This window comes from Geotrypetes seraphini, chromosome 3 (assembly GCF_902459505.1).
Source record: "Geotrypetes seraphini chromosome 3, aGeoSer1.1, whole genome shotgun sequence".
Taxonomy (NCBI): domain Eukaryota; kingdom Metazoa; phylum Chordata; class Amphibia; order Gymnophiona; family Dermophiidae; genus Geotrypetes; species Geotrypetes seraphini.
Window position 1 is genome coordinate 173,999,582 of NC_047086.1, and position 12,687 is coordinate 174,012,268.

At 40.5% G+C, this 12,687-nt stretch overlaps 1 protein-coding gene across 8 annotated transcripts in view; it reads left to right on the forward strand.

Annotated features, from left to right (window-relative positions):
* PDE7B (phosphodiesterase 7B) overlaps positions 1–11,930 on the forward strand; it is a 500,590-nt gene extending 488,660 nt beyond the window's left edge. For all 8 annotated transcript variants that reach the window (XM_033938169.1, XM_033938172.1, XM_033938168.1 and 5 more), the window contains one exon: positions 10,428–11,930. In XM_033938169.1, the coding sequence (XP_033794060.1) occupies positions 10,428–10,648 (221 nt within the window). In that variant the 3' untranslated portion in view covers positions 10,649–11,930. The remainder of the gene's footprint in view (positions 1–10,427) is intronic.
* The last annotated feature ends 757 nt before the right edge of the window (positions 11,931–12,687 follow it).

Genomic DNA, 12,687 nt, shown 5'->3' on the forward strand with positions numbered 1-12,687 from the left:
AGAGCAAATTCAGCATACCACTCTATATGGGGGAAAAACCTCAGATCTCCGCACTCCGCCAGAGATTATCTTGCAGGCTGTGCTAGAAATAATCTGCATAATATAGTGCTGAACCCCACTATAAATAAAAACAATATTTAAAAACAATGCAAAAAACAATTTCTATTCAGATTGGCAATATCAAGCATAACATTTTGAACCACAAACTTTAAACATAAAAATGCATATAAAGTAAAAATCAAATAAAATAAATAAATTAAATAAGACCTGGACCAATATTAAAAACATGAATAATCAACTCTCTTAGAATGACTGTTGTTCGTGAATATGCCATGGGGGACACCATGGAAAAAATATATAACGCTAAAGGCTCCCCACTATCACCAACACTCATCAACCTTTACATAGCCACACTTGGCACATGCTTAGACAAACAAGGTATAACGTCATACAGCTATGCAGACGATATCACCATCCTCCTGCCTTTCGACCAAACCACCCCCAACATAACAAACAAAATGCACATTGCACTAGAAACAGTGTCAAAATGGATGAGAGACCACAAATTAAAACTGAACCAAGACAAAACCAAATTCTTACTTCTAGAAAGAAACAAAACCCCAACCATAACAAACCTAGAAATAAACTCCATCACATATCCCTTACAACCCAACCTAAAACTGCTGGGAATAATGATAGACAAAGGCTGCACCATGCAACTTCAAATCAGCAAAACGGTTCAGAAGGCATTTGCAACCACTTGGCACATGCTTAAGACAAGTCCAGCGCTAATCCTAGGACTCCTGGACTACTGTAATATACTTTACCTGTCATGCTCCGATAACATGCTAAAACAATTACAAACAGTCCAACATACAGCTCTAAGACTAATATACTCACTGAAAAAATACGACCACATTATGTCAGCTTTCCAAGACTCACATTGGCTCCCAGTACAAGCACGCATACAACACAAATTCTACTGCACCCTATTCAAAGCCCTAAATGGAAATGGACCAAGCTATCTGAACAACCACCTAATCTGGAAAAACACATCCAGACCAAGGAGAACTCAAACACATTTTACCCACCCCCCAATCAAAGGCATGCAAAGCAATAAAATACATGACGGTCTACTAGCCACCAGAGCAACAAAAATAGACCACCACCTCTCAAATCTGTTGACCACAACACCCAACTACAAAACATTCAGGAAAGAACTGAAAACCATACTATTCAAGAAATTTGTCAAATGATCTAACCCAGGGGTGTCAAAGTCCCTCCTCGAGGGCCGGAATCCAGTCGGGTTTTCTGGATTTCCCCAATGAATATGCATTGAAAGCAGTGCATGCAAATAGATCTCATGCAGATTCATTGGGGAAATCCTGAAAACCCGACTGGATTCTGGCCCTCGAGGACCGACTTTGACACCTGTGATTAACCAAACCGTATCGACCCTTCCCAGATCCCGACGCATACTATAGCTATCAACCTTGTAATCTCCCTAGGAATGCCCAGGCTAATTTCTTGTTGTAAACCACCTAGAACTGAAAGGTATTGGTGGGATAGAAGACATCAATGTAATATAATGTCAACCTACATTCTGAATGATATATCACACTTTGTGATTAAATACAGCACTCACAAAATGACTGTTACATATAGATATGACATGCATATCATGCCAGCATTTCTTGCTTACAGATATTCTTTTAATATATACATCCTCTCTGAGAAAAACACCAGACCAAAATATGTGAATCAGGATCTTGGGGGAAGGGGGGGTGTTGGCTACATAACTGGGAAAATATTTTATCAATTGGTGCCCATAATTCTCTCAGTCAAAAATCTACTCCAGATGTTCTAGATTAATTTTAATGCTTTTGCTTATAAAAGCAAACCTTTGGTTGAGCTTGAGCTGCATTTCAAATGTTTTATAATGTTGACAAGTATTATATAAGCTCTTTTTGACATTTGTATTATATAGCAAATGCCTAGGTATGCCGAAACATAATCAAACTGCTCACATTTATTTAAACACTTTGTTGGTGGGCTATGCAATTTTTATCTCAGGATTTATCTGGGATTTGTTTTGTAAAATAAAACACTCAGTTTCAAGCTATATAAGTGTTTGCAAAGTAAAATTATATCAGTTTAGTAAAATATCAAATGCCATATTACATCGCTAGTGTACTAGCCTAATCCATCAGCAAACAAGACTTCTACCAAATATGAAAGAATGGTTTCATTTCTGCTGTGAGTTTATGTATCAGTTGTAGTGATCAGCTCTATATCTCAGTACTATTTTTTTTTTTTTTTTTTTTTTTTTATTTATCATTTTAATACATCCTATATACAAAGATGTTTAAAGAAATACAGAAATATTGTCTCTTAGTCATAATACAAACCAAGGATCGAAATTTAAACATTCAAAATAAATCATATAATACAGTCCACAACCTGGAGAGAAGAGACAAGATGAAATAAAAAACCCCTCGGGAAAGGGGAAATATACAAAAGAAAAATAGAAATAAAGAAATAGAGCAGCCTGATCTTATCCTATCCAAAATAAATCAACCGCATTATTAACCTTTATCATTCGGACTGTGTAGAGATACCTTTACCTTCAAGGAAAAAACCTAATTGGGCAGGTTCGAAGAAAATATATTTACTTCCTTGATAGGAAATAAAACATTTGCAAGGAAATCGCAACTGAAAACTTGCCCCCAAAGCAATCACCTTTGGTCTATATAGCAGAAATTCTTTCCTCCTAGATTGTGTCCACCTCGAAACATCAGGAAATATATATACCCTTTCTCCCAAATATGTAATCTGCTTTAAATTAAAATATAATCTAAGCAACATCTCTTTGTCTTGAAGAAATACCAACGAGACCAATAAAGTTGTTCTTCCTTGAGTTTCAATATCAGAAGATTGCAGAATAGCGGAAACATCTAATTGAGCATTTTCATCCACTACAGCTTTTTCTTTCTGCACTTGTTTTAAGTAATAAATTCTTTGTATCGGAGGAAGACTTACTTCAGGTACATTTAAAACATTCAACATAAAGTTCTTAAACAGTTCTTGAGGAGACATGAACTTGGCAACCGGAAAATTAAGAATCCTCAAATTTAAATTCTTTTGCTGGTTCTCCAGGTTTTCAATCTTCCTCAAAATCATCATTTTATCTGTTGTTTGTTTAGAAATTAAATTCTTAGTCTCTGTTGTTTCTTTATCTAATTTTTTTAAGTCCACTTGGTGTTGCTGGGTAATAGTTTCTAGGGAACTTATCCTGGAAGTAGAATTCTGAGTTGTAGTAAGAAAATTAGAACATACCAGGTGCAAATTCTCTATCGCAGTCCAGATAGAATCCAGGGTAACAGCCTGTGGTTTCACCAACGGTCCGAGGAGGGGGATACCGGCCGGCTTTGGTACGGCTCCTGCTCCTGCGATGGAATTCTGAACTCCTACAGCCTCCCCGACGCTGGTTACCAATGGCTCCTCTCCCCCAGGACGCTGACTCTCCGACATCGGAGTCAGCGTGTCTGCTGTGTGTTTCACTTCCGGGTTCACTTCGGAGAGTGAATGAGCCTCCCCCCACACTCCGGGGGAGCCCTCTTGCCAATTCCTCTGCGACGAAGATTCTCCTGGGATGGGAGGGGTATGCGGTCCTCGTGGGCTCAGCGAGAGAGACATCTCGCTGTCCAAGCTGTGGAGTTCCCTCTCCACAGCAGCGGAGGCGCCCGACATGGAAGGAGGAACTGTGAAAGCTGTTATCACAGTTTGCCTCGGCGTCGAGAAGCCCGAGGTAGGTAGAGGAATACCCCTCGTTTTCCCTCTTCTTTTAGGCATTGAAATATAAACGTTAAAGTTGAAATAAAGGAAATTTTCCCCCAGAAGAGAGAAGTGCTCCTCTCAGCGTCCTGCTCCAGACGCCATCTTGCCGCCTTTCCATCTATCTCAGTACTATTTGGAAGAATTTGAATCTGTTCCATCTCTAAAACATGAATACTGTCTAAGGTTTTCCTATAGCATTATTGGTTTTAGGCCCTCTTTTACTAAACCGCAGTAGAGGTTTCTACCACGGTCCGGGGCACTAAATGCTCCAACGCTGCTCTGACTGATAGGAATTCTATGAGCGTCAAAATAATGTTGGAGCATTTAGCACTTTGGGCCATGGTAGAAACCTCTACCGTGGCTTAGTTAAAGTGGGGGGGGGGGGGGGGGTTTAGTTTTGGGTTTTTTTAGTTTTTAGTCCTGCAGATTCCTTCTGTTTTTGGGTTTCCAGACTAGGTCCCTGACAATTGATCTAATGACAGTTCATCTAATGGACAATTGATCTAATGACAATTGGTCTAAAATACACAATGTCTAATGGGTCAGTTGATCTAATGGTACAGTAGGAGTCTTTGTGCCCAAATTCTGTTGTAGAATACCTACTATTTAAACACCCACATTTGCACCATCCATAGAGCTGGCATAAGTGTGAATGCCCTAATGTGGCAGTGACACACATAACTTACAATATTCTTCGAGCCCCACCCAAATCCTGATCATACTCTACCCAAGTGTAGTCCCCCCTTGCATTTACACATTATGGTGTCCTTTTACTAAGGTAAGGTACACTAAATGCCATGTAGCCCACAAGAATATAGTGGGCCACATGACATTTAGTCTACCTTAGTAAAAGGACCCCTATGAATTAGGGTGGTCCATAGAACTATGGTAAAAAAAATTCATCCTTACCAGGACGTGCCTCCACAAGTCTGAATATGTTCTACCTCATGTAGATAAGATATGGTTAAAATTTGAAGTAGTTTGGGACAAATTTAGAGGTTGCTCATGGTCCTACAATATCCTCATAATGCGGCTGGCTATTCATAACAATGTGGTAATGTGGTTAGAAACTGTTACTTACTTAATATTGGTTGGATACTCAACAGCTACTCTTTCAAGCTGTTATTGACAACAGTGGCTTTATTCTTATTTGAATAATATCAACTTAGTACTAGTACTGCTGTAAAACGGAAAGTTAATCTAATGACAAATAGGCAGTTGAAAACCGAGTTGGTATCATATTTTAGGATAAAAGCTAAAAAATGCCAAAGACTAGAAGCAGTGCTGAAGTATGACTGCTAGAGAAGGGCACTGATGAACTCTCCAGTTCATATCTTCCAACCAATGGGGATGTCCTTCGATTGATGATGTACTTACACACTGACAAAAAGGCTGCTTTGAAAGAGGCAGATTATGTGGCCATGTTCAAGGTCTTAGAAATTTGGCATCAGGCAAGAATACTACATCAGTGATTCGTATAGACTCAGGGATTCGTGTATCGATGAAACTTTATGATGAACATGAGAAGCTAAAAAAGAACCAGCACAGATGCAATGAATGTGATCTAGTGAATCAAGAAGCCTTCAAAGAAAATCTCGTCCATCTTTTTGATATTGCTGCCAGTGATATATTAGTCACAATGAAAATCGAAGAAGACAGACAATTTCTAATCATGCAGAGGCAAGATGTTTTGTTATGCAGCATGGCCAACATTGACACTGTACTTGCAAAGAAGGAGGATAGAAAGAGTGTTAATTTGCCAGACAAGGGTGTCACATTTGTCACTGGTGCTGTTGCACTTGACCATGAGGTAAATGAAATGACATTGTCAAGAAGCTCACTCCAATGTTTACGGTGCAAGAACCATGAAGAGGAAGCCACTCTGAAGGATGAATTCCTTGACAAAACAACAGAAACTCCATTACTTCTGCATTAGGATGGAAAACTCCTCCTGGACATTACTGGAAGTAAAGAAATGATCGACAGAATTGCAGTACTTGTAATTGGCAACAGAGAACGAGTTATGTTTTTAAAGCTGTTCTTAAGTCAGATTTGTATGTACAGTACTCCCCTGATATTTGCGGGGGTTCCATTCCAGGAACCCCTGCGAATGGAACCCTCGCGAATGTTGAAAAACTGCAAATACGGTTTTTAGCAGGGGAGACAAGAGAGGGTAGCCGGAGAGGTAGGAGAGGGCAGTCGGAGCGCCGGCGAGTGAAGGAAATCACTCGCGGTATGCTCCGACCACCTCTTCCTGTACTAAAGTTGGGCCTCACCAATCAAGAGCTGCTTTGACATGCAGCTCCTGATTGGTGAGGCCCGACTTTAGTACAGGAAGAGGCGATCGGAGAATACCGCGAGTAATTTCCTTCACTCACCCAGCGCTTCGGCTGCCCTCTCCTGCCCAGTCATTCGTGGTCGGAAAATACCGTGAATGACCGGGACCGCGAATTCACGGGGGAGCACTGTAACTCATAACTTGTAGATTTAAGATTCTTGCTGCTTATTTCTGTTCCCAGCTGGCAAAAGGGCCAACTGTTCCCTCTAAAGTACAGCATGCACAACCACACACTGCACAGGTCAAATGACTGAATCTGCTTCAGGAGATGTGTAGGAGTCTGTGCCACTGCAACTATTGCTCAGTGAAATCAAATGAAGCCACAACTGCATTCTTAAGTACGAGTCATATTTAAGTCAGGTGTCTGTAACTCGGGGTCTGCCTGTAAATGAATAACACAGCTTGTTTTTGAACAGCATCTAATAGGGGACAGCACATAAAAATGGAATCTGCTCCTGCTTCCTCCCGAAGACACTTCTCTCCCAAGCATCCTCTCAGAGAACCCCCGGCTTACCTCTCCAAATGCCTGGTATCTAGGAGTATCTGTGGTATTGGAGAATGCTTCTGCCCCATAAGCCCCTAAACGTCAGGGATATGGAGAGGTAGGTTCGGGATGGAAGGGATGCTAACATAGAAACTTAGAAGCATGATGGCAGATAAAGGCCAAATGGCTCATCTAGTCTGCCCATCCGCAGTAACAATTATCTCTTTCTCTCTCTCAGAGATCCCACCAAAGGAGGGTGAAGGGGTCTGTGGGGAAAGGGGGTGTCTCCTGGAGAAGGGTGTTGTGTTCAAGGGAGGTGCCTTCAGGAAGGGTTTGGTTCAGGGGAGTGTCTTCAAGTGGAAACAGGAGCAGATTATTATTTTTTTTTTAATGGGCTGGCCTATTTAAGATGCTTTCATGGAGAACTGGGCCTCAGATTAAATGCCAAGTGCTCCCAGCAGAAAAAAATGACTAGCATTGAGCTGACATTATTTGTCTTGGAATAACACATCGTGCAGTGTTAACTGTGAGATGCACTATTCAATTTAGCAAGATGTTTTGCATCTCATTATTATGTATCTCACAGTAATTTAAGCTAACATGCATTATGGTAATGTAACACACATTATTGCAGTTTGACAAGCATTTAAGAGCCAAATAAAATTTGTTATTGTTACAAGGCATCTTAATAACTACCCCCCCCATTATCTCCTGGTATTTATATGCTGATGTGTTGCAAGGGTGAAGTCTGTGGAATACAGTGTTCTTGATCTTTATTGAAGCAATAAAAGCAAGTACAGTGGTGCCTCACACAATGAACTTAATTCGTTCCAGGAGCAAGTTTGTTATGCGAAAAGTTCGTTATGTGAAACACGTTAAGCGCAGTGACTAACGACTGCCTGCAGTGCCTGCGCGGAAGGATGCAATACATCGGCAGCGATCGTGGAAGCTCGGGCGACTTCGTTGTGTGAAACGAAGTTCGTTGTATGAATCATGAAATGAAGTTCGTTGTGTGCAGCGTTCGCTGTGCGAGGCGTTCTTTATGCGAGGCACCACTGTAACTTCTTTAAAAATAATCGGTACAAGATGCTTAGAAATCTTCTCTGTCACAGCTCCTTAGCTGTGGAATATTCTACCTCCTGACTTAAGGGAAGAAAAAAAAATGCTCGACCGCTTCAAAGGGAAACTGAAAAGCAAATTCTCTTATCTTCTCCATATTAGTACTGTTGTCCAGCGATGTTTTTACCGGCTAAGAATGATCAGATCACTTTTTAAAACTTTTGGATACTGTGTCTTTGAACATCCTAATCCATTCCCTTGTTATTTCATGTATAGATTACTGTAATGCCCTCTTTAAAGGAATAACAAAAAAAGAACTTAGGTGACTTCAGATTGAACAGAATACCGCAGTAAAAATAATTTATAATGTAAGGAAATCTGATCCCTCCTTCTGCATAAGGCACATTGGCTACCCATTGAGCACCGAATTAGCTACAAAATCCTCCTTTTAACCTTCAAAACCCGATTATATAATCAGCCAGAATTTATCAATAAACTCCTTATTCCATATAGCCCATCCAGGTCTCTCCGTTCAGTAGCCTAAAATCTCCTTAACATTCCATCCTTAAAGTATATTAACACTTTAAGATCCAATAATTTTTCAGTGAAGCTTCTTCCCTATGGAATTCCATTCCTAATTACATAAGGGAAGAAACTTCTGTAGGCCCTTTCAAGATAAAGTTGAAGACTTTCCTATTCTGAGACGCTTTTGATATATAACTGCCCTCGTAAGGGCAATAATCTCATTGTTGTTCTTCAGGTCAACCCTTTCCTTATTGGTTTTTTCCTTATTTGTTCTTTTCTTTGCTTATTGTAGTTCCTCCCTTTTCCCTCTTGTTTTACTTCTGTTTGTCTGGTGTCTTTGTTTTTGTTTTTACTAATCAATTCCCAGTAATGATATGTTTTGAGCCATTGTATGCTGTTAATGGATTTTATTGTACACCACTTTGAATTTTGGATTAAACGGTATAAGAAAATTTTAATAAACATTGTTCAATGATGCTTTCGCATTATAACCTCAACTTTACTAAACACCCATATGCAACAATAAAAATCCTCTTATTTTAACTACCCTTACCTAGATGTTCTGACTTTGATTGTTTTTCTATCCTGTAGCGAATGTAGTTCCTCCCTGTCTTCTCTTCATGTTCTAGTATGTCTGGTTAATTTGGAATTATGTCTATGCAGTTTTAGCATTGTATAGTTTTTATTTCTGTATTTCACCTAGAAATCTTCTGATAGGCAATTATATCAAATTTTAATAAAACTTGAAACTGTATCCACTATGAGGATTAGCTGACCAGCTTGATGGCAGCGGACCCTTTTTAATAACAAGGTCCATGTTTCGGCTTACACAAGCCTTCCTCAGGGGCCCTAAGGCTGTGAGAAAATTTAGATGTGTGTACAACCTCAGAGGGACTAATAGTGCAGTGTGATCATGGTGCTACCATGGTGAGATACTGGTTCAAAAAGAGTGAAACATCTGAAAGATCTTGGCTGAGCTGTTAGAACAGGGGTGGGCAACTCTGGTCCTAGAGGGCCGGAATCCAATCGAGTTTTCAGGATAGCCCCAATGAATATGCATTGAAAGCAGTGCACACAAATAGATCTCATGCATATTCATTGGGGAAATCCTGAAAACCTGACTGGATTCTGGCCCTCGAGGACCGGAGTTGCTCACCCCTGTGTTAGAATGAACAGTGGATACGGAAAAGTGTATGAATGTGCATAGATAAAAGGTGAGTTACATTACTTTTTTAAAAAGTGAATGAGATTGGTATTACTTTTTGAAAGACTGAAAGCAGAACTAACTGGAGGAAAACTACCAAGATGAATGTGTGATTGGAATGATGTGAGAAGTGATGAGGAGAAAAGTAACCTTCCAGCAGAATGGGAGAGTGCATTTATCAAGGTGGGCGGGCACATTAATCGAAATGAACCTCAGGTTCAGGATGAGATTACATATTGGGTCAGTGAGCACTCAATGAACGTGAGTAAGTGGATTAGAATTCAAATAATAAATACCTATCGTAAAGACATAATGTATTAAAATCTTGTTAAAAAGTTGTCAGAAACAATAAAAACAACAGAAACTAATAAATAAAACCATGGGTATAATAAAAAAAAAAAAAGAGATAAAAGTAAACAAAATAAGAGATCAATTATTGGGTAAAGAATATCAAGTGTCTTCTACCATAGCTCATTTCAACAACAGCATCAACAAATATGGAGGGGTTTCTATCTGGGTCCGCTACCATCAATCTGGTCAGCTACTCCTCATAGTGGATAGTGGATGTACTTACTTTTATTGCTTCAATAAAGATCATTTCAAGAACATTGTATTCTACAGTCTTCGCCCTTTTTTTTGGAACTCCTACTACTGTGGAACCTTTGGTAGGGTTAACAGACGTCCGGATTTCCCCGGACGGCTTTTCAAAACCCAGCACTGGGTTTTGAAAAGCTTTTCTCCACATTGCGTCAAGCAGAAGGACATCTGCGCATGCACGGATGTCCTCCTACCTGACGAGAGCAGGCAGTGGGGGTGGGGCTGGGGCATGACAGGGATGTGCTTTAGAAATTGATATTTCACATTTTAATAAAAATGTTTTCATTTTACTTTGTTCATAGTGGATCCAACTCGACTCAAACCATGACTGATGTCTTTTGATTAGCGATGATGATTCATTCTCGTCTGCTTTATTCTCCCAGGTTTCATGACTTACATTGTTGAGCCCCTCTTCGAGGAATGGGCCCACTTTACAGGAGACAGCCCCCTATCTGAAAATATGCTCTGCCATCTCAGGAAGAACAAGGCCAAGTGGAGGGGTCTACTTCACAAGCAGCACAGCAAGAGCAGTGATCACTCAGGTCAAATGACTGACACGGATGGGAACCCGAGTCAGACTTCAAAGGAAGGGGAAGTCCCCTAGCGCCAGGTGCAAACTCAACCCCCTGTAGTACTGCTTTTCTGCTTTTTCACCGGCCACAGCTCATTCGAGGGACTTGAGAAACTCCTTGGAACTGTTGGCCCATTGTCCGGGCAAGTGGAAAGAAGTTGGCAAGTTAAGCATGAAGGAAGCAGTAGTTATCGGGGTCACGATGAAAATGCTCTCACCATATTTCTCTTCTCCTCGATGTTTTGCACATTACCCTATCATTGTAAGTAAATTAGAAGCCCCCACTCCTCTGTGACCACTGCAACCACAGACCGGAATGATTATTTAAGCACAGGGAGGAGTGTCCAGGTTCTGCTTTGCTGTTCAAGCTTATACCATTGGAAGTGGCTCTGGGGCATTATAGACAGCTTTCGGCACAGTGACCACCAGCAGGACCTGAGCTCCAAAGAGTTTCTGTGCAACAGTGAAGGCTCCTCTTTATCAATGATAATAAGAGTAGTGATAACCAGATAACAGCTTTTTAACTTTTGTATCCCTTGCACTACCCAGTGAATCTAAAGAGCCCCTGACTAAGGACTTCCTTGTATACAATACAAAGATAAGACCGATTTTATTAATATTTTTATACCACTTTGGATAAGACACTGGCATAATCTCAGAAGAAACAGTCTGAGAGCGGGACATTAGGAAGGAGCAGGATGGCTGTGCGATTCAAACCTTTATGACATTACAGTTTTACCTTTTTGATGACTGGTTTAAGCGAGATGTTTGGTACCTATGCTTGTACATTCTGTGTAAATACTGATTCACTGATTCCCATGTCAAAATACGGAAGTATTATGGGATTCTACTTGTACAAACAATGGCACTGTGAACAGATTACCATGAGTTTTAAAAAGCACTTTGTAAATATGGGAAATGGTTTATTAGTTTATTATCAAATAGTACACTATTGTTTTGCAGATAAAAGCCTTAACTTTTGCCATCCTTCAGATACTGATAAATATTCAGGAGAATATTTGTCGCTGTGGCAGCCTTTCCACTGTCTTATGAAACGGGAGTGGCGCACAGGAACAAGGGCTGGCTGCATCATTTCTCTGTCTGTGCCGCTCCATGTCCTAGGGTTACCATATGGCTCCAGAAAAAGGAGCATAGATTGAGGCATCCAGATTTTCCTTCTGTTGCTTTCAACGGAAATAAAACCCGGATGTCTCTCTCCGTCCTCCTTACTTCCATTGCTTTCAATGGATATCTCAATCTGTCCTCTTTTTTTCTGGAGCCATATGGTAACCCTATCACAGGGGTCTCAAAGTCCCTCCTTGAGGGCCGCAATCCAGTCGGGTTTTCAGGATTTCCCCAATGAATATGCATGAGATCTAGCGCATGCACTGCTTTCAATGCATATTCATTGGGGAAATCCTGAAAATCCGACTGGATTGCGGCCCTCAAGGAGGGACTTTGAGATCCCCGCCCTATCATGTCCAGTATGTGGGCGTGTAGTCCTCCACAGCAGTGGTAAGGGCATTCTTGCAAACATCACCACTTCACGGCCATTGCAGCCGGACACTTTCTCATGTATACCCTGCTAATGTGCGGCCTTTCAACCCACATACCCGGAATGAAATTGTTTCGGTTCTCGCTAGTCCACGTGATAAATCTGTGTAACATTTTAAGCTCATGACTGTGTTTTATTTCTCACATCCTTTTGTCGTGAAATGAAAGGTTTCTTGGAGGCCACTTTTATTGATATTACCATGATTTTGCTGCTCTTGCAGTTCGGTTTGTTTTCCAAGAACGTGGAAGAAAAATTCAGAATGTGATTTGGTTCTCTCAAGCAATGTAGGGCTGCAGTTCCCAGCCTGGTATTCCTTTTCAGATTAACAACTGTTTTCTTTAAATCCTTACTTTAAAACAAAATGAAGCAAAAACCTGCTTTCTTTCAGTAATGGTCTTACCTGCTTTTGATATTAGATATCCCAAGCCAACAGCAGTAAAGTATATGATTTTGATCTTTTGTTTTAAAAAGAGTTTCAGTCAGGGCTTCTGTTTCTCTCTCTTTAACTTTGCTTTTG